Source organism: Hyla sarda, chromosome 1 (assembly GCF_029499605.1).
Source record: "Hyla sarda isolate aHylSar1 chromosome 1, aHylSar1.hap1, whole genome shotgun sequence".
In the NCBI taxonomy this organism is placed as follows: Eukaryota; Metazoa; Chordata; class Amphibia; order Anura; family Hylidae; genus Hyla; species Hyla sarda.
The window spans coordinates 59860954-59887483 of record NC_079189.1 but is presented as its reverse complement, the minus strand read 5'-3'; the positions used below and the strand labels follow the sequence as shown (position 1 = coordinate 59887483).

The 26530-nt window shown below is 43.4% G+C and overlaps 2 protein-coding genes across 5 annotated transcripts in view; one reads left to right on the top strand and one right to left on the bottom strand.

Annotated features, from left to right (window-relative positions):
- Window positions 1-4092: 4092 nt before the first annotated feature.
- On the bottom strand, window positions 4093-25866 carry LYAR (Ly1 antibody reactive). Of its 4 annotated transcripts, none has more exons than XM_056555137.1 (9): window positions 25731-25866; window positions 22576-22730; window positions 19641-19755; window positions 14387-14494; window positions 11711-11794; window positions 10057-10417; window positions 7787-7858; window positions 7010-7095; window positions 4093-4815 (listed from the first exon to the last, which is right to left on the bottom strand). In XM_056555137.1, the coding sequence occupies exons 2-9, from the start codon at window positions 22695-22697 to the stop codon at window positions 4681-4683; spliced, it is 1083 nt and encodes a 360-aa protein (XP_056411112.1). In that variant the 5' UTR covers window positions 22698-22730; window positions 25731-25866; the 3' UTR covers window positions 4093-4680. The 4 variants fall into 4 exon arrangements, with proteins under 4 accessions (XP_056411112.1, XP_056411113.1, XP_056411114.1 ...); XM_056555138.1 differs by lacking the exon at window positions 25731-25866 and adding an exon at window positions 25696-25716; XM_056555139.1 differs by lacking the exon at window positions 25731-25866 and adding an exon at window positions 25629-25650.
- Window positions 25820-26530, top strand: part of ZBTB49 (zinc finger and BTB domain containing 49) — a 28546-nt gene continuing 27835 nt past the window's right edge. The window contains exon 1 of the mRNA XM_056555136.1: window positions 25820-25911. The gene's annotated coding sequence lies outside the window, so the exon portion shown is untranslated. The remainder of the gene's footprint in view (window positions 25912-26530) is intronic.

The following is a 26530-nucleotide window of genomic DNA, read 5'->3' as shown; positions in this document are numbered from 1 at the left end:
CCAAGGAGTTAATAGTCCCCATAGGGGACTATTTATAGCAATCATTCGATTGCTAATACTGTTCAGTGCTATGCATATGATATCGCACTGATCAGTATTATTGGTCATCTTCTGCTCTGGTCTGCTCGATCTCAGACCAGAAGACCCGTGGAAGGCAGTGGAGACAGGTGAGGGGACCTCCGTCTGCCATTCTGGATGATCGGATTGCTGCGGCAGCACTGCGGGCGATCTGATCATCCATTTTAGTGACCACATTCCCGCAGGTGCCGTGATCTATATTGATCACGGCATCTGAGGGGTTAATGGGGGACATCCGTGCGATCGCGGATGTCCGCCATTACCGGCTGGTCCCTGGCTGCTATCAGCAGCCGGGACCTACGGCACATGACAAGAGCATCGCTCTGATGCTCGCGGTTATGTATAGGACGTCCTGGTGCATTGAGTACCAGCTCACCAGGACGTACCTTTACGTCCAGCGTCGTCCAGCCTGTAGGTGGAGGTAGCTGATCCTTATTAAAGGGGTTATCCACCATAAGGTGATTTTAGTACGTACCTGGCAGACAGTAAAGGTCATGCTTAGGAAGGATCTGTGCTTGTCTTGGGGCTAAATGGCTATGTCATGAGATTACCATAAAACTGTGGCTAGCTTTTTGTGAACTTGTATTTCCTGTTTGACTTATGTTTTTTGGCTACAAATCCCACAATGCCATTTTCCTCCCTCCCACACATCAGCCCCACCCATTGAAACAAAAGACCTGTGGTTTTCAATCAGGGTGCCTACAGCTGTTGCATTAGTTGCAGTTTGATCCCTCTCCCACCAAGCGATCCCTCCACCCATTGAAGCAGACAGGCTCCCTGTCATCAGATGACTAGTGAGTCAGGTCTCGGCCGCATTGCAAGCTGGGGAAAAATCTGAGACAACAGTCATTTTGTATGCTGGGAAAAATAAATAGTGGGGTGAAAAATCACAGAACAATTGTGAGAAAACCGTCACACACAGGTACAGACACTATATTATGAACTATACTAACTTTACAGCCCCTGTAGCATAGTCAAATAAAAAAAAAAAAATCCTGGAATACCCCTTTAATATTAAGGACACCCAAGAAATAAGCGAACTGTGACCTCTATTGGCTTCTAACGCAGTGTAGAAAAGTGCCAGATGAGTATACATAGTAGTTCAAAGCATAAGGACAACTCTGTATTGAAAAAGGGGAAAAAAAACAACAATAGAAACAAGGATTTTTTTTTATTAAAAACTGTTTGGTACATATGTACAACCAAGTACCACATTAAATGAGCTTCACCAGTTATTGCCTATAGGCAAGATCTGATCTGTGGGGGGGGGGGTTATCTCTCGGGGCTCCCATGATGAGCTGTTAAAGGGGTATTCCAGGCCAAAAATTTTTTTTATATATCAACTGGCTCCGGAAAGTTTTGTAAATTACTTCTATTAAAAAATCTTAATCCTTCCAATAGTTATTAGCTTCTGAAGTTGAGTTGTTGTTTTCTGTCTAACTGCTCTCTGATGACTCCCGGGAGCTGTGCAGTTCCTATGGGGAAATTCTCCCATCATGCACAGCTCCCGGGACGTGACATCATCATTGAGCAGTTAAGACAGAAAACTTCAGAAGCTAATAACTATTGGAAGGATTACGAATTATAAATCTGTTTAACTTTCTGGAGCCAGTTGATCTATATAAAAAAAGGTTTTGCCTGGAATACCCCTTTAAAATGCTACATACCCTTCATTGTTTATATAAGGTCTGTATTTCTAGTAGAGGATGGGCATGGTATTACAATCTTAAAGAACTAACATTTTAACTGTGCAAACAGCTTTGCAAAGAATATAAACCTTCATAAAATACTTTACATATTAAAGTACCGGTAGCCCAACAAGCTGAAACTGTAAACTCAACTAGTGATTATCAACACAGGTACATGATCAGGACTGTATCCAGAAAGTCAAATACAATTCGTTTTTTTATTCAGAAAAATCACTTACTAACCTGCCATACAAAATCTGCCATATAACTCTAGTAGTACTTAAAAGGGGTACTCCGCTGCTCAGCGTTTCAAACTGTTCCGAACGCTAGAGCTGTGACGTAATAACCCTGCCCCCTCATGACATAAAGCCCCACCCCCTTAATGCAAGTCTATGGGAGGGGGTGTGACAGCCGTAGATTTGCATTGAGGGGGTGAGGCGTGATGTCATGAGGGGGCTGGGCTATGGCGTCACGAGCTCCCGGCTCCGGCGTTCAGAACAGTTTGTTCGAAACGCTGAGCAGTGGAGTACCTCTTTAACACATAAAACTCCTACAAAGAACAACAGTAGATATAAATATTTTAAAAGGTGACAATGTCTATTATTAATTACTTCAATACACTAATTAAAAATACACAGAATGAGGAAATCGACCAAAGGAAATGGCAGTGTGAACAGGTGCAAAGAAACAGTGTTTAATGCATCAAAGGTTCAATCTGGCAAGTAGTTCTGTCTAAGTGCATTTAGGCACCACAGATTAAAGGGGTACTCCGACGCTTAGACATCTTATCCCCTATCCAAAGGAAAAGGGATAAGATGCCTGATCGCGAGGGTCCCGCCGCTGGGGACCCCCGTGATCTTGCACACAGCACCCCAGTTAAAATGAGTCCCCGCAGCATGCCGACTGCCCTGTGGTCGCCGGTAATCAGACCCGGAACAAAAATGCTCCGGGGACTGATTTTAACTGGGGTGCTGTGTGCAGATCACGGGGGACCCCAGTGGCGGGACCCCCGCGATCAGGCATCTTATCCCCTATCCTTTGGATAGGGGATAAGATGTCTAAGCGCCGGAGTACCCCTTTATTGTGTCACACTAAGCACCAACTATAGCAGTGTTTCCCAACCAGGGTGCCTGGAGCTGTTCCAAAACTACAACTTCCAGCAAGCTGTTGGGGGCATGCTGGGAGTTGTAGTTTTGCATCAGTTATAGGCACCCTGGTTGGAACACGCTGCACTATAGCAATATCACATGCAGAAAAAAACTAAAATATGTAGTTGTAAACAGTTTCTACACTTATGTATTGACCTTCAACCACATGGAAACCTAGAAATGCCGTACATGCCCAATGCCAGATATAGTGAATCCCCAACACATGCTTCAGGGTGGTTTCATTTGATCTACAGGTAAATGGTGCTGTGATCAGTGGGTTATCCTTTGGGGATTCGGTATATGCGACATTGGGCATAAACAGTTTTTCTATGGCAATACATACACAATTTTTTTTCTGCATATGAGATTGCTATAGTGAATACTAAGCCTGACACCTGCGTATTCCCTATATACACTTAGATATAACTGCTTGACAGATTAAATCCTTGATGCATTAAAGGGATACTCCGCTGCTCAGCGTTTGGAACAAACTGTTCCGAAAGCTGGAGCCTGTGTAGCCCCACCCCCTCAATGCAAGTCTATGGGAGGGGGTGTGGCGGCTGCCACACCCCCTCCCATGGACTTGCATTGAGGGGACGGGGCGTCATATCATGAGGGGGCGGGGCTATGACTTCACGAGCTCCCGGCGCCGGCTACAGCATTCGGAACAGTTTGTTCCAAATGCTAAGTAGTGGAGTACCCCTTTAAGTAAACACTGTGCTTCTTTGTAACTGTTCACTCTGCCATTTCCTTTGTATGGTCAATTCTCCTCATTCTGTTAATTTTTAACATTTTATTTAGTTTATCTAGTAAATTTGAGTATAGTCATTTGAGTATTTTGTTTATTGAATTTATAAAGACATTGTCACACTAATAAATGTTCTGTTCTTTGCAGAAGATATATAATGCATAGATAGACCAGTAAATACTATGTATATATTTTTTTAAATACAAAAACAGAGTAAAACCTTCTCATTAGAGATGAGCGTACTTACAGTAAATTTGATTCGTCACGAACTTCTCGGCTCGGCAGTTGATTCCTTTTCCTGCGTAAATTAGTTCAGCTTTCCGGTGCTCCAGTGGGCTGGAAAAGGTGGATACAGTCCTAGGAAAGAGTCTCCTAGGAATGTATCCACCTTTCCCAGCCCAACGGAGCACCGGAAAGCTGAACTAATTTATGCAGGAAAAGGCATCAACTGCCGAGCCGAGAAGTTCGTGACGAATCAAATTTACTGCAAGTTCGCTCATCTCTACTTCTCATACTCCTTCGGCCTCTTTCACATCAGCATCACGGAGCTCCATTATTGCTGTTGATAACTGGGCTGGGACAGAGTGGGTCACAATTGACATCAATGAATCCCGCAGGTCCTGTTCACTTTGAATGGGGTTCCCTTAGATGTCCTTTATTTTGCAAGACTTTAGCGGAGAAAAAAAAAACCAGACCTGCAGGATTCTTTTCTCCAATAAAGTTCAGTCATTTTAGCAAATTCAGCAAACGGAGCTCCGAACGCTCCTGTGAACATAGCCTTAGATGACTGGCGCAGGACTGGACAGAGAAAAAGGGTTTTTTCCCCGTAACTTATGCATCAACAATATCTTTGTAAGAAAAACTATTTAAATGGAAACCTTTTAAATTAAGGGGGGTGGGGACAATGTCAAAAAGTGTTAGGTAAGTATTGTATTTTTTTTGTTGGACTCACTTAAAACAGTATACAAAAGAGATTATGGTAGAACTATTTTTTAGTGAACAATAAATACATTTGCACTTATTTTACTAGCTTTACTCTTTCTTTTAATACTCGGAATGTTGGATTTTTATGTATTTTCTTGTTAAAGGTGGCAAGAAGCTCCTCCTCAGATTTGTGCTGCTCAGAGGAGATCACGTAATACTGTGCAATGACCTAAAAGACAATAACAAACAAAAATAGTTATGGTGGACCTGACTAATACAGTCTAAAAATGAACCTTCAATATATATGGCAGATGCACAGCTGCAATCAGTATTTTATATGGTAAATACTAGACTTTTTTTTTTTAACCTCTTAAGGACGTAGGGCGTACCTGTACGCCCTACACCCGGTCCCGAGTCTGTCCCGGCTGCTATTCAGAGCCGGGACCCTGGGCTAACAGCACGCGGCATAGATCGTTGTGCCGCGCGCTGTTAACCCTTCAGACGCGACGATCAAAGTTGACCGCCGCATCTGAAAGTGAAAGTTAATGCTTCCCGGCAGCTCAGTCAGGCTGATCGGGACATCGCGATAAAATCGCGATCAGCTAGGACGCAAGCGGAGGTCTCCTTACCTGTCTCCGCAGTGTCCGATTGGGGTTTGATTGCTCCAAGCCTGAGCAACAGGCTTGAGCAATCGAGCCCCTATCTCGCTGATCCATGCAAAGCTATGGCTTTGCAGGGATCAGCATAAGAGATCAGTGTGTGCAGTGCCATAGGTCCCTTTGGGAGCTATAGCACTGCAAAAAAAAAAAAAAAAAGTTAACAAAGGTCAATTAACCCCTTCCCTAATAAAAGTTTGAATCACCCCCCTTTTCCCATAAAAAAAACCCCAAAAAAACGTGTAAATAAAAATAAACATATGTGGTATCGCCGTGTGCGGAAATGTCCGAACTATAAAAATATATCATTAATTAAACCGCACGGTCAATGGCGTACGCGCAAAAAAATTCCAAAATCCAAAATAGCTTCTTTTTGGTCACTTTTTATATCATGAAAAAAAAAATGAATAAAAAGCGATCAAAAAGTCCGATCAATACAAAAATGGTACCGATAAAAACTTCAGAACACGGCGCAAAAAATGAGTCCTCATACCGCCCTGTACGCGGAAAAATTTAAAAAAGTTATAGGGGTTAGAAGATGAGAATTTTTAACACAAATTTTCCTGCATGTAGTTATGATTTTTTTCCGAAGTACGACAATATCCAACCTATATAAGTAGGGTATCATTTTAACCGTATGGACCTACAGAATAATGATAAGGTGTTATTTTTACCGAAAAATGTACTGCATAGAAACGGAAGCCCCCAAAAGTTACAAAATGAAATTTTTTCTTCAATTTTGTAGCACAATTAATTTTTTTTTTACATTTCACCGTGGATTTTTTGGTAAAATGACTAATGTCACTGCAAAGTAGAATAGGTGGCGCAAAAAATAAGCCATCATATGGAATTTTATGAGCAAAATTGAAAGCGTTATGATTTTTAGAAGTGATGAGGAAAAAACGAAAATGCAAAAACAGAAAAACCCTGCGTCCTTAAGGGGTTAATGTACATGCCCACCATAAGCTAAAGCTTTCCCAAAACTGATACCCCATCAAATAACGGTGAATACTTGTGTCATCATACATCTGAAAAACAGCAAAGTCGCCAGATTGGAAGCTGTGGGGGACCAGAGTAATTGAGCCATTTATTTCTCATCTTTACCAGCCCCCCCCCCCCCCCCAAGAAGCATATAAAAAGGTCTGAATCCTTTAAAAAAAAACTCTTTAATGACTGCAGTAAAAAGACAGTAAAGCTTTAATAGTAATTTATATTAACTTTTGAGATGTTGCCCAGGCTTGTCATATGTTGAAGAAGTTATCCAGGAATATAAAAACAGCTAATTTCTTTTAAAAACAGCACCATACTTGTTCTTAGGTTGTGTGTGGTATTTCATCTAGGCTTCCTTCACTTCAATTAAACTGGGCTGCAATACCACAATCTGAGAACAAGAGCAGTTTTTAAATAAGCTCTGTTGACCTAATCTTGGATAACCCCTTTAAGATCAGTCTGGGTCTCGGTGCTGGGACCCCATCCAATCATTAGGTTTTGATTAGAGCGCATTCTGAATGATTACAGGAGAAGTGCCCCAGAGACAAAAATGGACTATCAGCACTGAGACCATGACAGATGTCAAAAGTAAATTTAAATATTTAAATGACAGTAATGCTTAAAAGGCATTAATTAAGTAAGGACCCATACATGATCAGCAACTGTACATTCCAATATGCAGTTGTGTCTCTCTCTGTTCCCGCTGGCAGATTGGGAAGGGGGGGGGGGGGGGGGGGGGGACACATTAGGTGGTCAATATATAAGAGCATAGGTTACCTTCTTCCTCAGTTTCTTGATTGGCAGCTCATTGTCAGGAGCTTGTCTCAGCAATGCCTTGATTGTTCCCTTCCAGTTAAATTTACCTACAAATGTAAGGAGAGTTGTCAATTTTTTTTCTTTAACACAAAAATCAACAGGATAACAGTCCTAAATGTGTCCTCTCCCTTCAGACATCAGCTGGAAAAGTTGGGTCATGACCAAGGTAGTAGCATTTACAGCTCCCACTGAGGTTGCACACCAACTTTGTCCCAGTATTGGACATCACACCTACTTATTTATGTGCTGAAGCAGCACTGGGAGGATACGTTATTTCAGAGCTAGCCATACTGTGACAGTCAGGAAAATGTGGTGGCAGCCATATTGGTTGTCAGACAGACTTTCTAAGAAATAATAGCCTAATGGCAGCTCTTCTCCATTCAGAATAATACTGTCTGATAGCCCTACACCTTAGATTGCTATTGGCCTTAAACTTGTTGGACAGAGCTATTCTTGCTGACCTCCGAAATACACTCAATGCAGCCGAACATGCATGTGTTTTCAACAGAAAGATGGATGTAAGCCACTGACCGCAGATTATCTACTGTGTAAAGAAAATAAAAGATCAGGCAGGCTGAATTCCAATTGTCTGATCCTTCTTTTCTTCAGTCCTCTACTGTCGGGTAAGAATTGGTACACCACCATGCACAGATGACTGGCAGGTTTGGCCAACTTTCCCCTAAAGTGGGAGGCCACCCTTGGACTAGAATTGGTGGTTTGGATTTCAAGTTGCCTTACCTTTTTTACCGCTTTCCTCATCGACATTTTCATCTGCACCATTTTCGTCTGCCTGCTCTTCCTGTTCTTCCCCTTGAAATCAAATCAATATGGATTTCAGTAACAGATTAAAAGCAGACTTAACATTCTTGGTAACAAAGAAACACTTTCCCACAGGTAAACACATGGACCTCTGTATTGGGTAAAAAGTAGAGAAACAGGAACTGGAAACACGTTTGTGTATCTTAAAATACATGCTGAGAGTATAAGATAGACAACATTATGTTCCCAACTGCTGAGAGCTCACGCCGAATAAAGCCATGAGCTCTTAATGTAATGGATGTAAGTACAGTCCCCATGAATCCACAGGGGCCATTTAAATGTCCCTTTAGACGCCTCTGTCAGCTTAGACAGCGGCAATTTAAAGGGTTAATAGCCATCCGCATGCAGGCTATTTGTGGAAGCCTCAGCTACAGCAATCAGCTAAGGGCCGCCCTGGTATGGCACGGGCTCAAGTCTGGAGCCAGCACCATACACCCTTAAGGGCACAGTGACATGTGCACACATCACGGGTCGTTAAGGGGTTAATATAACTGTTGGCAACACGTTATCTAGCGTAAAATAAAGTTTCTTACCAGGTCCCGATGTCCTGCACCATATGGTAATGAGCAGCTAGTGGTCCTTGGGCCAACCGCCATCTTCATGTAGTCACAGAGGTCCAGGCTGTAATAACTCCCCTCTCGGCATGATTGACAACCTGGGCACCGCAGACATCACCCTCTGCACACAAATCTAATGCAGGCCTAGAAGGTGTGCTATCCCTGGGCATGAAGCAGCTTCTGGGATAGCCAGACTTCAGTGAGCAGAGCAATGATGTTGGTGGTGCCCGGGCTGTCAATCATGCCAAAGTGAGAGTTATTACAGCCCGGAGATCTGAGACTACATGAAGATGCTGCACGCTCCGAGGACTACTCGGGGCTAATTACCATACGGCGATGGACATTTTCAAACTTCATTGTTGGCATTTTAGAGGACACTCAGGAGGACAACAGGATCTGGTAAGAAACCTTATTTTACCCTATATAACGTGTTGCCAACAGTTAGATATATAGAGTAGAATAGAGAGTAAAATCTGGTGACAAGCTTCCTTTAATGATTAAAATACAGAGTCTCCTGTATATTATAATTTTAAATGTTACAGCTTAGAGCCAGGAAGAAGGTGGTGCACCTGCAGACAGACTGACGTTGTGTAATACAGCGGTAGACCGTATTGTCAGTCATAGATAATTTGTGGATCCAGTGAGGCAGGAACCCGTGAACTCAGTCATGAGCCATAATTATAAGGATTATTGTAGCCAGCAAGAATTGTAAAAGCTGGCCGTATTCAAGAAGAGAAGGCTGGATTTCAACATGGAAGATAAAGTGGTATATCAAGTTTAAAGGGGTACTCCGATTATGAAAAATGTATTCATGGAATAGGGGGTAAGTGTCTGATCCCAGGGGGCTCTGACCACTGGTAAACCCCCCGCAATCGCCTAAACAGGGTCTGGCATAACTCACCAGTCCGCTGCTTTTCCCCTGAGCAGGCTGTCACTGCTGCGCCTCCAAGAGTGGGGGGGCCAGTGTTCAGAGAAGAAGCAGTGGACAGTTAAGCAGTGCTCCATTAAAGGGGTACTCCGCTGCTCAACGTTTGGAACAAACTGTCCCGAATGCTGGAGTCGGCAGCTCGTGATGTCATAGCCCCGCCCCTCATGTCACACCCTGCGCCCTCAATGCAAGTCTATGGGAGTGAGTGTGACAGCCGTCACGCCCCCCTCCCATAGACTTGCATTGAGGGGGCGTGGTGTGACATCACGAGCTGCCGGCTCCAGCATTCGGGACAGTTTTTTCCAAACGCTGAGCAGCAGAGTATCCCTTTAATGAGATAGCGGAGGGTGTTGTTATTCCAGCAGTCACAAGCCCACGACTAAGACTGTGTGTCAGCTTTCACATGAATATCAACCAGTTAAAAATTGTTCCTGAACTGCTTGTATATACCGTAACTAGTTTGGAATGAACTAAAAAATAAAATATGAAAGCCTCCCTATTTAAAAGGGATTTTGCCAGGAGTCAAGCACCGAATACATATTTAAAGGGGTTTTCTGGCCTAAAATGACTAATGGCTTATCCACAGGATAGGCCATCAATAGTTGATCAGTGGGGTGATGGGGTGAATAAGCCATAAATAGTTTAGTTCGAAAAACATCTTTAAGACACACCCAGAAAAGTCCATCAAACCCCAATGCCTGTACCTTCAGAATCATTCTGCTTCTTTTTTACCCCTGAAGCTTCTTCCTCCTCCTCCTCCTCCTCGAAGGCCTCATCACCCTTATGTTTTTGATGTTTCTTTTTCTTCTTTCTTGTGGCCTCCTCATCACCTGTCTCGGGAATCTCATCCTCTTCCATTTTCCGCTTCTTTGCCTTCTTTTTTGTGCCGTTCTGCTCCTCTGAACTCAGATCTTTTTTCTCTTTCTTATTTTTTTTCTTCCTTTCCTCCTTCCGCTCCCGCTTGCTTTTTTTCTTCTCGCTTTCCTCTGTTGCTGAAGAAGACTCAGCTTTGCTCTCAGGTTCAGTTGTGTTAGAGGGTGCATTGTTATTAGTGTTGTCTTTTTCCTGCAAAATAAAGTTTAAAAAAAAAAAAAAAAAAGTTATAAAGTGGCCCAGGATAATGAGAACATGTTCACACACAATTTTCATGTTGCTTCTGTGCCTGAAGTCACATGAAATTTGCCTCATTAGTTTTAGTGGGAATTCTGCACTGTACTGTCAGGTACAGATTATATTCCTACTGCGTATCTGAAAACTAGGTATGAAGGAAAAAAGGAGGAGAAAAAAAACAACGGGTGCTCCCTGGGTAGTATTTCTTGGAAAATGGTTGATGCAAATGCCCGCCACCAACACCCAAGGTGACGTACTGACCTTGAATCAATGTGCACAGAGGTGGGTGGGGCCCCTGTAGTATGGTAGGGGGTATAAAAAAAGAGAGATTGCAACAGTCTGCTGCTCTCACCCCTTATTTTTCCGTATTCCCGAGGGAGACGGACAACAAAGGCAGTGTAGTGAGTACAAAAAGATGGGGTTTTTGAGAGCGCTACTGTGTTTCGACGGAAGTCAAATGAAACAGATAAGAGCCAGCACTAACTTTTATTGGAAAAAGAAGTCAAAGATAAAACAGGACCACGCGTTTTGGCGCACACTCGCGCCTTCCTCAGGTCCACAATCACAATTTTGAGTAGTCCTGGCCGGGATTCCGCAGGAATCCCGGCCAGGACTACATAAAATTGTGACTGTCGACCTGAGGAAGGCGCAAGTGTGCGCCGAAACGCGTGGTCCTGTTTTACCTTTGACTTCTTCCAATAAAAGTTAGTCCTGCGTAAGTGCTGGCTCTTATTTGTTTAATTTGACTCCTGTCGAAACACAGTAGCGCTCTCAAAAACCCCATCTTTTTGTACTCTCTACACTGTATCTGAAAACTGTCACATCTTGATGAATATTTCGGCCCCCGCAGAAAGAATTGACCTGTCAATTCTTTCTGTGAAATTCGCTCAGAAATGCATTGCAGTCTATATAGATGGGGCAGTTCAGAGCGGTCTTAGTGCCGGCATGTCCTGCCAGCACCCACTGTATGCCATGTGGACACAGATTTTTTTGAAAGAAATTTCACTAAATTACTTGCAGTGGTGGCTCCTATTACAGGACCAAGCTGGAATCCAATTAGCACTTTAGAATGACCCACTCTTTTTTGAAATGTTGGTAAAGTTAGACTGCATCAGCAGGGGCTGGATTTACAAATGTAGCAATGGGATAAAGATCTGGAGCCCAATACTTTTATCTGCACAGTGTAGGTCTGCTGTTCTAGTGCAACGAGCTTTGATAATTTGGTAATTGCAAAATGATTACACTTACATTACTAGAAGAGTCTTCAAAAATGTCCCACACTTCATCCTGCAGTGCTGGATCATTGACTTTTATACTGTTTCTTATCCAGTTCTACAAAAAAAAATGCAAGAAAGTAATGGCTAAGCAAGTAACTGCAGGGTGTGTCGATATTTAAGCTATCCAAATCTAGTCAAACTGTTTCTTAGTAATCTCTGTATCTGAAAAAGCTGGGTAGCCACTACTGATTGTACTGTATAAAATTCAACTGGACACAGGAGTGCCCCCTTTAAGTTGTCCTTTTCTTTCAAGTCATTACGTTGGTTCCTCAAATTACAATACAGTAAATAGAGCAGGGCTGTGACCAAGTAACCTCCTTTTTATTACTGTCACAATAGACAGGCTACAGGGTTGTCACCACTTTAGTGAACCCCAATAGTCTATAGGCAATTACCCATATGAAGTGAGATCTCTTATCTAGTCATTGTCTAGTTTTTAAAGAAGAATTCTATTTGTTTGTATATCTATGCAAGGGAAAACTGGACAACCAACATGGCTACCTATACAGCTGTTACAGACATTGTTATTTAGGTACCTAAAAGTAAAGCAGGCCAAACGGTGTACCTTTCGACAACAGCTAAAGCTAAGTTAACATTGCGTAAAGTTTCCCATTTTTGAATGCAACAAAAAGGCTGTCTTTTTTTGCAGACTACAGAAGAAAATGAGCATGAAAAATAAAATATGATGGTAAATTTTATGCAGGATATTGTAATTTAAGGAACCAATGTAAGCTTACAAGACAATGACGACTTAAAGGGGTATTCCAGTGTCCCCCAAAAATTCATATATCACTAGGGCTGTAGAGAAGGGGGGGGGGAACAAAAAATATATATAAAAAAATGTAAAAAAAACACACTTCCTGCTCTTGGTCCCCCTACAGCTTCAGTCCGATATCTTCTGGTCTCCCAATACTCAGCTTGTCGGTCTGCTTGTGAGATAAGTGGCCGATCCTGCCCTTACCTTCTGTCTCAGAAGCAAGCAGAAGAGACAGCACTGGGGGACTGGAAAGACTCGAACTACAAATTCAGCAGAATCTGGGTTTGCAATTATAGCTTCTTTTATGCTGCCCGAACTGCAGGCAGCATACAACTGGTACAGTATCACGATCCCAGGACATCACAAATGGCTAGGCGAGGCTCAGGCATTTCAGAGTAATCATAGTTTAAAATAGCTGCTTCCCGTCTAGCAGGCTTAAAGGGGTTATCCAACATAGGTTGCCTTTAGTAATGGACATGCTTACCAAGGATCTGTGCTTGTGTTGGTGGTAAATGGCCATGTCCTGTTTCCCCTCACACATTGCTGGATTGTTTTGGGGAACTGGCTACTTCCTGTTTCTGTGGCCTCCCTCCAGACCACAATCCCCAGGATCCCTTGTTTCAACGTGGGAGGTGACTTATTTCCCCTCCTCACATTCCGCCCCACCCATTGCAGCACAGCACAACCTGACACACAAGCTGTGGGTCTGTGTGATGACGAATACACACACGTGCCCCGGTAACATCACCAGGGGGCTGGCTTCACACACACAACAGACAAAGCAGCTAAGTACCCTTTCAGCACCTGACTTGTGATGTATTGTGTCGGGCCACACACCATGCTGGGAAAGGTCTAAGACAACACTCCTTATGTAATGAACTTATGGGAAAAAGAAACAAGAAGAAATTCCATACCAACCACAGGTAAATGAAGTTTATTAGTAACTAGACTTTCAAAAAAACAAAAATCGTGGAATACCCCTTTAAGTGTTGTGTCTCTCCCTACCTGTGTAAAGGGAGGTACACATTAGGGATCAATCGATTATTGGTTTGGCCGATATTATCGTCCGATGTTCACGATTTTGGACATTATCGGTATCAGCAATTATAATGCCCCGCCTCCCCAGCCAGAGACCACCACCGCTTCCCCATTTCCTCCCCCATCCCCAGTGTCCAGTGTTATAATTACCTGTTCCCGGGGTCCGCGCTACTTTTGGCTCCTGCGACGTCCTGCGGTGTCCTGCGCGCTGCGCAATGACGACCTAAAAGTGACGTCACCGTCAGTGCGCACAGTGACAGCTCAGGACGCTGCCGGAGCCAGGAGTAGCGCGGACCCCGGTAATTATAAAACCGGGGATGGGGGAGGAAATGGGGCAGCGGCGGTGGTGGTTGGACTAGGGAGTACCCAAGGACAGTCAGGGGGAGAGAAGCGGGTGGCGGTGGTCTCTGGCCCTGCAAAAGCTGCTGCTGTTCATTGATTTAAAGCGTCCGCTTTAAATCACTGATCTGCAGCGGCTTCTGCAGGGCCGGGGGGGGGGGGGGGGGGGGGGGGGGGGGGGGGGTGGTGGGTGGGTGTGGAATAGCCGATAACTTATAGCATTTTTCCTCTCATACTAACATATCTCCTATGGCAAACACCCTTCAAAGCAGAAGCAGCATTGAGGATATGATAGAGCAGTTCAAAACAGTGTTGTGAATAGAGCCCTGGGGTAAGAACTTTTAGCAGAGCCATCACCAGCTTCTCTGTCACTCTGCAGCTGCCCCCTTCTCCCCCTACAACATTCAAGGACCTTTTTTTTTTTGAGCAACATGTAACCTAATCCCTCAGTAAACTGATACAATGTTAAATGGTAAATCCATTACACCTTAGTATAACAGAAAGACAACTTACCTGGAATTTAGCCTTCTTCCTGGGAATGTTATCATATGTACTAATTTGATTTAAAATATTCCTTATACCGTTGCTGAGGTTTGGCTTTTTCATTGCTTCTTTAATCCTCTGGGAAAGAACAAGCATTAGTAATGTAGCCAGAAGACCAGAATAAAACATTGTGGAGGAGATATTCATGCCCATAATAACCAAATCACAGCTTAGATATAAATTTACCATAGCTCATATAGATATTAAAGCTGAGCTGTGATTGGTTGTTATTGGCAAAAAAAACTAAGATTTACAGTTTTTGATAAATAGATCAGTGTTTTCCAACCAGTGTGCCTCCAATTCTTGCAAAACTACAACTCCCAGCATGCTAGGAGTTGTAGTTCTGCAATAGCACACTGGTTGGAAAACACTGCTGTAGACTCATCAAGGACAGGGACACTGCCAGAGACAATTGGGGCTTTAACAAAACTAGTGTCAATAGAAAGAGTAGCTGTTACCCCTGGCAATTTTCAAGTGGTTTCAAATGGAAGAAGCAAGTCTGCAATACTATAGGACCCTGCTGTTCGAATTAATGGCCAACCATATAAAATGGTTGCACATGATAACCTAATGGCACCCCATAATCACATTGTAAGGGTGAAAACAATCAGGTGAAAGAGCGTGCCAATTGGCTCCAATGCTGCATATGCTATTGACCCTGGCATGTAGGCAGTTTAGCGGCCTTAAGATGTTCGAGTTATTTACCGCTATAATGTAAAGATAGACTGTGGAGCTTCAAGGGGTTAAAGGGGTACTCCCCAGGAAAACTTTTTTTAAATCAACTGGTGCCAGAAAGTTATACAGATTTGTAACTTACTTCTACTTAAAAATCTTAACCCTTCCAGTACTTAGCTGCTTTATGCTCCAAGGGAAGTTATTTTCTTTTTGAATTTCCTTTCTGTCTGACCAAAGTGCTCTCTACTGACACCTTTGTCCATGTCAGGAATTGTCCAGAACAGGAGAAAAAAAATAAAAGTTTTTCACCGGAGTACCCCTTTAAGATCTCTCCACAGGTGATCAATGGGATTTGGATCTGGACTCATTGCTGGCCACTTCAGAACTCCAGCGCTTTGTTGCCATCCATTTCTGGGTGCTTTTTGACAAATGTTTAGGGTCATTGTCCTGCTGGAAGACCCATGATCTTGGACACAAACCCAGTTTTCTGACACTGGGCTGTACATTGCGACCCAAAATCCATTGGTAATCCTCAGATTTCATGATTCCTTGCACACATTCAAGACACCCAGTGCCAGAGGCAGCAAAACAACCCAAAGCATCATTGAACCTCCACCATATTTCACTGTAGGTTCTGTGTTCTTTTCTTTGTTGGCCTCATTCCGTTTTTGGTAAACAGTAGAATCATGTGCTTTACCAAAATGCTCTATCTTGGTCTCATCTGTCCACATGACGCTTTCCCAGAAGGATTTTGGCTTACTCAAGTTCATTTTGGCAAAATTAAATCTTGCTTTTTTATGTCTCTGTGTCAGCGGTGTGGTCCTCCTGGGTCTCCTGCCATAGCGTTTCATTTCATTTAAATGTCGATAGTTTGCGCTGACACTGATGCTCCCTGAGCCTGCAGGACAGCTTGAATATCTTTGTAACTTGTTTGTGGCTGCTTATCCACCATCCGGACTATCCTGCATTGACACCTTTCATCAATTTTTCTCTTCCGTCCATGCCCAGGGAGATTAGCTACAGTGCCATGGGTTGCAAACTTCTTGATCTAGATCTCTGGAGATGGACTTGTAACCTTGAGATTGTTGATATTTTTCCACGATTTTGGTTCTCAAGTCCTCAGACAGTTCTCTTCTCCTCTTTCTGTTGTCCATGCTTAGTATGGCACACACAGACACACAATGCAAAGACTAAGTGAACTTCTCTCCTTTTTATCTGCTTTCAGGTATGATTTTTATATTGCTCACACCTGTTACGTGCCCCATGTGAGTTTAAGGGTGCGTTCCCACCTGGCATATATGCAGCGTATTTCACGATGCGCAAAATTTACGGCAGCAGCGGGAAATATGCTGCATATTGCTTGCTCACTATACACACAGGGCTTTCTGGCGGCAGCCCTATGTGGGCAGTGAGTTTTGGAGGCAGTAAATTTTGCACAGCGTGAAATACGCTGCATATACACTAGGTGGGAAAGCACCATAAAGGAGCATCATGCTTGAAACAATCTTATTTTTCCACAATTTTGAAAGGGTGCCAATAATTTTGTCCAGACCATTTTTGGAGTTTGGTGACATTATGTCCAATTTGCTTTTTTTTCCTCCCTTTTTTGGTTTAGATCCAATACACACAAAGGGAATAAACATGTGTATAGCAAAACATGTGTTACTGCAATCCTTTTATGTGAGAAATACTTAATTTTCTAGAAAAATTTCAGGGGTGCCAACATTTAAGGCCATGACTGTAAATGTACGTCCTGGTACCCTGGTACTTAACGCACCATAACGTACATTTACATCCTATACTTGACCCGAGCTCTGGAGCGGTGCTCGTGTCATGCGCAGCCAGTCCCGGTTGTCAGTAGGCAGGGACCAGCCGGTAATGGCGCACATCAGCGATCGCGCTGATGTGTGCCATTAACGCCTCTGATACCATGATCAATACAGATCACAGCATCTGCGGCAGTGCAGCACTTAATGTGGATGATCGGATTGCCCGCATCGCTGCCGCGGGGAACCGATCATCTGTAATGGAAGACGGAGGTCTGAGATCGAGCAGAAAATCGCCGATAATACTGATCAGTGCTATGCCCTGTGCATAGCACTGAACAGTATTAGCTATCAAATGATTGCTATTAACCCCTTCTCAACCCAGGACATAACGGTTGAGCCCGGCACCTAGCAACAGCCGGGACCCATGGCTAATAGTGCTCGGCACTGATCGCTGTGCCTCGCACTATTAACCCTTTAGACGCGATGTTCAAAGTTGATCGCCACGTCTAAAGTGAAAGCTAATCGGTGCCGGTTAGCTCAGTGGGCTATTCGGGACCGCCGCAGTGAAATCGCGGAGTCTTGAACAGCTGGAGGACACGAGGAGGGTCCTTACCTTCCTCCTCCGTGTCCAATCGCCAAATGACTGCTCAGTGCCTGAGATCCAGGCATGAGCAGTCGAGTGGCAGAATCATTGATCTATGTTATCCTATGAGATAACAATGATCAATGTAAAAGATGTGTGCAGTGTTATAGCCCCTTATGGGAGCTATAACATTGCAAAAAAAAAAATGAAAAAAAAAAAGTTAATAAAGATCATTTAACCCCTTCCGTAATAAAAGTTTTAATCACCCCCCTTTTCCCATTTAAAAAAAAAAACAAAAAAATAAACTGTGTAAATAAAAATAAACAAAAAAAGAAACAGAGGCCCCGAAAATGGGTTTCTTCTTCAATAGATTTTTGGGTAAAATGACTGATGTCATTACAAAGTAGAATTGGTGGTGCAAAAAATTAGCCATCATATGGATTTTTAGGTGCAAAATTGAAAGAGTTATGATTTTTTAAAGGTAAGGAGGAAAAAACGAAAGTGGAAAAACCCCGGGTCATGAAGGGGTTAATAGTCCCATATTGGGACAATTTAAGTGTATAAGCAAAACAAAAAATATGTTTAAAAATATGTACAAAAAGTAAAAAAATAAAAAAAGTTAGAAAAATCCCCTCCCCAATAAAAAAGTTAATTGTCAGTTTTTCCCATTTTACCCCCCAAAAAAGGGTTAAAAAAAATAAACATATTTGGTATCTCCGTAAATGTGCAAGTGTCTGAACTATCAAAATATGATATTTATCCTGTACGGTGAATGCCTTAATCCTAAAAAAAAATAAAAAAATAAAAAAGTCCAAAATTGCAGCTTTTTTTGTCACAAAAAAAAAAATAATAATAATTAAAAGGTTAATATATGCAAATAGGGTATCAAATAAAAAGTACAGATCACAGCGCAAAAAATGAGCCCTCATACCGCCGCTTATACGAAAAAATGAAAAAATTATAGGTGATCAAAATAGAGGGAATTTAAATGCACTTATTTTGTTAAATTTTTTTTTTTTGTAATCATGTAATCATGGGTATCATTTTATTCCTATTAACCCACGGAATAAATAAAATATGCAATTTTTACCGTGAATTGTACATCGTGGAAACGAAACCATCAAAAATTTGCAAAATTGTGGTTTTCTTTTAAATTTTCCCACATAAATACCTTATATTCCGGCATATAAGATGACTTTTCAACCCTGGAAAATGTTCCCAAAAGTCAGGGGTTGTCTTATACGCTGGGTGCTGCAGTCGGCTGATACTGCCAAATGCAGCACTCCCCCCCCCCCCCCCCCCCCCGTCACATTTGGGACATCCCTGTGTCCCGAAAGATCTTTTCGGGACACAAGGATGTCCCATTTAATGTCCCGATGTGGCCCCGTGTTAACTTTAAAAACGCAGGGGCCGCCGGGAGGTAACGCACGCAGGGAAATCACTGACGTCTCGTGCGTACGCCCATAGAAACAGCAGAATGGAGCAGCGAGGACGTGCGGGTACGGTAAGTTACCAGCATGTCATCTTCGGTGCTCTGACCTCCGGTCCCGGGACCTACTGCTATGGCCTAATGCTGACAACCTAATGTGGGGCAACTATGCTGACAACCTAATGGGGTAGTACCTAGAGGGGTAGTCTTATACGGCGAGTATATCCCAAACTCTATATTTTAACTGTAAAAGTTGGGGGTCGTCTTATATGCCGGAAGATGCGGTAGTATTTTTTTCATTTCGCCATACATTTTATGGTAAAGTGAGTGATGTCTTCAAAGGACAACTGGTCGTGCAAAAAACAAGCCCTCATACTAGTCTGCGGATGAAAATATAAGAGTTATGATTTTTAGAAGGCGAGGAGGAAAAAAGGAAAAAATTAAATTGGCTGCGTCCTTAAGGCCAAAATGGGCTGTGTCCTTAAGTGGTTAAGGAAAGTGTCCAGACCCCTGCTGATCACCATGAAGAGCAGCGAAAGACACATGCTGCCCTGCACTTCTCTCCTCGCTCCATGTCTGTGTGACCGAGAAGGCGCCATCGTCTTGGTTGCAAGACACAGGGTCAGGAGAGAACGCACTACAAAGTCAGTCCCCAACTGATGAAAACTTTTGATTCGTCTCTATGACAGATCAAAAGTTATTAAAATGACAGCGCCCATTTAATGCACACGTCCATTTCTACCATGAGGTCATAAGACTGACACTCACCTGGAGCCACTGCTGCTGCTTCGCATCCCCTTTAAAGCCTTTTGCTTCAAAGCCTTTGCCTCCATATTTCTCATCCTCTGTTATGCACTTCAGGTGGGTTTTATAGTCGTCCCCCCTGCATTACAGACAGAAACAGAAGGAACAACCATAAATGTTAGCATTTCTATTCTTAGGAAGCTACCTGACAAGTAAATAAAGGCAAATCATTTATTTATTTATTTATTATTTACGCGCAACTTAACTTTCACACAACTTTAGACAGGTCAGAGCCATAGAAATCTTATTACAGGGCTCATCAAGAGAAAATAAATGGTAATGTGTAATAAAATCTGTCACTAACCAAAATAGGTAAACAGAGAATGCAAAGGTATAGGAAAACATACTTTATTAAAGGAAATCTGTAGTGGAAATTTTTCATAATCTCCTGTGCCTGGGCTGCAAAAAAGTAACAAAAACTTTAACTCACCCTCCGACTTTCCCCCATTGTGCCAATACCTGTGTCCCAGTCCTCTGGTGCCGGTCTTCTTCCTGCTTCCTGGGGACAGTGACGTCACAGAGCCGTCAGCGTATCACAAGCCGCAGCGATGTCCCGCCTTGGCCGGTGATAGGCTGAGCACCCTCATGAAACGAGCCCGGGCAGCAGGGAGGCGGGAAACATATCAGATTGAGAGACCATAAAGAGACATTCACAAAGACCAATGCAATGTTGTTTGCACAGTACAATAAAGCCAAGTATACTCCGTAAGGCAGTGTAGTATATACCAAATAATCAATAATTACATAAGACCAAATGAAAATAAGTAACAAGGAAAGTGCTATTACCACGGAGAAATGCATAAACAGCCATTAAACAAGGTACAAGACACACCACACATTCCAAAATATGTTTCACCGCTGCTTTGTTCTGCTAATGGTATTTGTGCAGTGTGATGTGTCTTGTACATTCTTTAATGGCATTTTATGCATTTACCTATGGAAGTAGAGCTTTTCCTTTTGTCTTATTCCTTGATACAGTACTTATTTTCATTTGGTCTTATGTAATTATTAATTATTTAGGGTATATGCTACACTGCCTAAACATTTTTAGTGAATACTCATGGCTTTATTGTACTGTACTGTTGTGAATATGTCATTATTCCCCGTACAGGATAGGGGAGGAGTTATAGGTCCGACCACTGGGACCCCCCACGATCTATAGCTTATCCCCTATCCTTTAAGTATACAGTAAAGGGGAATTCCAGTATTTAACTTATCCCCCTATCCTCCAAAAGGAGGTCCAAGGCCATTTAGTGTGTGTGTGTATCCCAGGCAGGTTTACAGTCACTATGGATTTACCAACCACATCTGTCGGAAGATTGTTCCAGTTTCTACTACTCTTTCAATAAAACATATTCTAACATTGGACACTAGTAGACAGAACAAAACAACCTGTGACAATCACCAGTTTAATATGCCTTACATCATTATTTCATAGAAGAATTGAGCGCTACAATGGTATCGGTGATTGGTAGCGCCCAATGCTTCTATATAAAATAAAGACTTCTTTATGAGGTAATGTGGAACTCATCAGGTTAAAGAGGTAGTCCAGGAAATCTATTTTTTTTTTTTTTTTTTTTTTAAAGTATCCTACCCATGGAACCCCCAGTGATCTCACCTTCTTAGAAAAATGCACTTGATGGCCCGCACGGCCAATCACCTGAGGTGGGGCATCTCTGCAGCTGGTGACTGCCTGAGCGAGCCATCACTTGTGTTCGTCCAGGCAGGTGGGGTCTGCTTGGCTTAAGGAGGCGGAAGAAGCCGGGCCCCACACTGCAGACTGCGCGTGGGGGGGCAGTTCGACGTAGGTCCCATGGTTCAGACACTTGAAGTTCAGTTTCCTGGACTACCCCTTTACCTGGCGAGTGCTGCAAGCTGTTCTCTTCTGTCTGCTAGAGTACATTGAGGACTCCTTTCTCTGTTTGCCGGGAAGCACCACAAGAGTCTATGAGGGAGAGCTACCTGTAATTTCAAGCTGTGCCCAGAGCTGTCTTGCTTATATTCACAATGTTGATATATTCTAACATTGTTTCTGATCTTCTTTCATAACTAACCTAAGATTGTGCCCACTCATTGTAACAAGCACTGCATAGTCCAGAGAGCTCCTTTTAGCTCAGCCTGTGCCCAGAGGAAAAAAAAAGGGATCGGATCAAGAAATATCTGGACTTCGGGATGCCCTGTACCCACATGTCTAACAATATAAAGCATCTTGTAATCCGCAATCCAGCTGCTCTCATGATCTAGTTAATAATCATTTACAAAACATGAGAACTACTCTGCACTAGGGCCGCGACTAACAATTATTTTCATAATAGATTAGTTTGTTATTGTTCAGACTAATCGGATAAAAATAATCATAGCGACCAAGAAGATAATTTGTTTGATTAGAGAGGTAGTTAAGGGGGAGGGGATCGGACTGAAGGTCTCCTGTGTGTTTTAGATAAGAGATGCATTGTGTGTTAAGAGTTTGTGGTGTAGGCTAGATGCTGAGCTTTGCGCAGGCTGAGGGGAATAGCTATTTATTATATTTAAATATATATATATATGTTTCCTTGTAAGGGCTATACCCATCTCCCTGTTTCTTACCTGTGGCTAGATAGGAGGAGTAGCATACTCCCTGGATGTCCATCCTACGTGCCTCCAGCAGCCTATTTAGTGAAGAAGGGGCAGCACACACAATCTTCCACTTCCTACATCTTCACTCTGTGACTATTGAGAGTCTGGCCTTCAGCACAGAGCCTAACAACAGGGGATGATAGCTGCAGTAAGCAGAAGATCTTCCCTAAACAGGCTGCTGAGGACCACAGTTGCATATATACATAGAGATAAAAAGTGTATGTGAACTACTCGAACAACCGATTAATCGATTCGTTTTTTCAGCCCTGCTCTGCACACTTACAAGAAATCTTTACCACAATCGATACAGGACAGGCACTGACAGTTCCGGCAGAAGGAGATATGCTTCTCTACTTGTGCTTTCTTCAGGGACTCGCCACAGGCATTGCAGGTGAAAAATACCATGGTGGCCCTCAGACGTGTAGTGCAGCCTCTTATCTATAGAAGAGATTAGTTATTGAGAAATCATGTATCTACAGCAGATACAACTGACCTATCAGCGTCTTCCACTCTCATGCTACCTCCTCACCTCGCCCTCTCTCTATTGGAGACCCCCAAGGCTCTGTCCTGGGGCGCCTACTCTTCTCTATGTACACCCTAGGCCTGGAACAGATTATAGAATCCCATAGCTTTAAATGCCACATCTACACTGACAAGTCTGCTGCCTTGGGGTCACTTTCGACTTGGCACTGTCTTTTTAAACCAGACATCCAGACCCTTACCACTGACTGTCACCTTCACCTCAAAAAAATAAAAATAAAAACTCTCGAATCCACTCATTCCTCAACTAAACTTCTGGTACATGCCTTAACCATTTCCTGTTTGGACTACTGCAACAGCCTCATCTGCGGCCTTCATTTAAAAACATTTGCTCCCCTCCAATCCATCCTCAACTCTGCTGCTCAACTAATCCACCTTTTGCCTCGCTTCTCCCCTGTACCAATCCCCTCACTGGCTACCCGTTGCCCATCAAATTCAATTTAACCATGACATATAAGGCCATCTACAACCTGTCCCCTCCATAAATCTCTGACCTGATCTCTCGATACCGGCCCCAGAGGTAATCTCGGGTCATCTCAAGACCTCTGCCTGAGCTTCCCCCTGGTCCGCACTTCACATGACCATCTCCAAGACTTCTCCTGGGCTTCTCCATACACTGAAACTCACTACCCCGGGACATCCGGCTCTCATCCACCATCAAGACCTTCAAAAGCAACCTGAAGACCCTTCTATTCAAGCCAGCCTACAAGCTTCAATAATCCTGCTGCCAGTGCCCCATTAAAGGAGAACTCCAGACCATAAAAATTGTCCCCCATAGTTCCGGCAGTAAAAAAAATAAAGATGTACATACCTTCCTCCGCTCCCCCGGGGCCTTCGGTAACCGGCTCCGGTCTCCGCCGCAATCCACTTCTTTGTTGCCGGTGGTCGGATGAATCAGCCAATCACCAGCCGCAGCGCAGTCTGACTCGGCCAGCGATAGGCTGAGCGGCAGTGTGAAAACGCTTCAGGACAAAATTCTTCACTACACCGGCACCTGCGGCCGGGGCCGAAAACCTCACACTGCCGCTCAGCCTATCGCCGACCGAGTCGGACTGCGCTGCGGCTGGTGATTGGCCGATTCATCCAACCACCGGCAACCAGGAAGTGGATTGCGGCGGAGACCGGAGCCGGTTACCGGAGGCCCCTGGGGAGTGGAGGAAGGTATGTACATCTTCATTTTTTTACTGCCGGCACTATGGGGGACAATTTTTATGGTCTGGAGTTCTCCTTTAATGACTACTTTACCACCTCCCCTCCCTCCTCACCTAATGTTTCCTTCCCCTCTCCTTGTAGATTGTAAGCCTTTGTGGGTAGGGTAGGGTCTCTTCCAGCCCCCCTCCCCTCTAGACAGAGAATACCCGGGATAAATTGCAGAAGTGGTGGCCATACATTTCCAATGCAGCTGAGATTAAGAGTTACATTCAACGTTCCTAATGTAAAGCTAGCCACGCACAGAGGAATAAAGTGGTTATCCAGGAATAGAAAAAACAAACATAATTTCTTCCAAAATCATCATCATCACAAAAGTCCTCAAGTTGAGTGAGGTATAAAAACTTGGTTCAATTCACTTCAATAACATTGGGCTGCAGTACCACACCCAACCTAAGGACAGGGGGGTGCTGTTAATGAAGAAATCAGCTCTTTATTTTTAGTTCTGGCTAACCCCTTTATAGGGGAGGATTAAGAGAGGGGTCTAGTGAATGAGCATTTTAGTATATGTCAGTTTGAAGGGACTTTCCTAACAAAAATATTTATCAAAACCTGTGCAGAGGAACAGTGGTACAGTTGTCCATAGAAACCAATCAGATTGCTTTATTCATATTTAAAAAAAAAAATGAAAATTGAAGCAATCTGATTGGTTGCTATAGGCAACTGCACTACTTTGATAACACTCCCCTAATATCTACATCAGACCCATAGGGTTGAATGGAACAGCATCATGTGCTGAAACAGAGGACCCCTGGATCTCTATTGTCATGACAGATGGGTTACCCAGCGACCCGAAACTTTTACACTTTAAACACCAATTGAGCTTTGCCTATATGAATAAGTGCTGTACTCTGGTATCTCCGGCGCTCCCAAAGACAAGGAAGGGGGCGTATGCAGCGGAAAGAACCCGGACCTCATTGTAGAGATCGCAGGGGTGGAGGTCGCACCCCTATGATCAGACACATAGAAGCTATGGGGGGGAGGGGGGTCAAAACCTGCCCAGAGGAAAAGTTGCTGAGTTGCCCATAGCAACCAACCAGATCGCTTCTTTCATTCTTCATAGGCCTTTTCAAAGCGATCTGATTGGTTGCTATGGGCAATTCAGCAACTTTTCCTCTGGACGTGTTTTAATAAATCTCCCTAATGGGTTTTGGAGAGTGGTCTTCTAATTGTGGGCCTCCAGATGTTGCAAAACTACAAGTCCCAGCATGCACGAACAGCCAATTTGTACTTTTGCCATAGCTGGAGAGGTACAAGGTGAGAAGTATTGAGTTACATCAGTGGTTTCTAAAACGTGTGCCTCCAGCTGTTGCAAAACTACAACTCTCAGCATGCCCGGACAGCCGTTGGCTGTCCGGGCATGCTGAGAGTTGTAGTTTTGCAACAGCTGGAGGCACACGTTTTAGAAACCACTGACGTATCTCAATACTTCTCACCTTGTACCTCTCCAGCTATCGTTAGAGTATGGTTTCCCAACCAGGGTGCTTCCAACTGTTGCAAAACTACAACTCCCAGCATGCCCGGACACCCTAAAGACTTCATTCATGTGTGTATTCCACATAGGCTGCAGCATGAAATGTCCCTGACCCCCGTCACTGTATGCAATGGAGATAAAACCAGGAAGCATGCAGCGCACTGCCAGCCCTGTACCCACACACTGCACGGGCAGCACCAGCTCCCCACACTCACCTCCTGCCAACCACGTGCTCCCCCTCTGCAGCGGCCGCTGTTTACTGGATGACGTCACTTCCTGTACGCCTCAACCGAATCGAAACCGGCTTCGCTCTGGGGGCGGAAGTGACGTTCCTGTCGCGCTGAATTGACGTCATCCTAGGCAGAATTTGGTGACAGAAGACACAGAGTATATCAGGTAAGCCGGGGGAGGTGACCTGGTTAGTGTTGCTGTGTATTGTAAGGTCACCAGCCTTCCTATAGTAAACTATACTGTACAGCTAGCTATAGTCTAATGCTATATTATCAGGAGGGTAGGAAGTCTCTCTTTAACTACTCCTCCCAGCATGCTGTGCCAGGCTTTGTTCTGGGCTGGTTACATACTTAAAATACTAATAATATTAAAATGATAGAACTAAACCCACATCCAGCACCAGAACCATTATGGACACAGTCACATGACATTGCTGTACAATGTGGGGCACCACATTAGACAAAAGGGTTATCCATGATTAGAAAAACATGGCTGCTTTCTTATAAAATAAAAACAGCGCCACACTTATCTTCAGGTTGTCTGTAGTATTACGATTGTGCTCCATTCATCTCAATGGAACTGAACTGCAATACTGCACGCGACCTGAAGAAGATGGTGGCGCTGTTTCTGGGGAGAAAAAAACAGCTATATTGTTTTTCTTCTCTTAGATAACGCGCCTGATTGTAAACTAGAATATACACCAAAAATATATATGCACATATATTTATTCAATTTTATTAGTACATACAAAATGTATATAAAAAGGTCAATACATCGGCATAAA

Bases quoted from the DNA above. Each gene is read 5' to 3' on its own strand.
- LYAR (XM_056555137.1), bottom strand. From the start codon at position 22,697: ATGGTATTTTTCACCTGCAATGCCTGTGGCGAGTCCCTGAAGAAAGCA. The intron at 11,795-14,386 runs GTAAGTTGTCTT...TTTTTTTTGTAG, and splicing joins GGAAGAAGGCTAAATTCCAG to AACTGGATAAGAAACAGTAT. The intron at 7,859-10,056 runs GTACAGGCATTG...TTTGATTTCAAG, and splicing joins GAAGCAGAATGATTCTGAAG to GGGAAGAACAGGAAGAGCAG.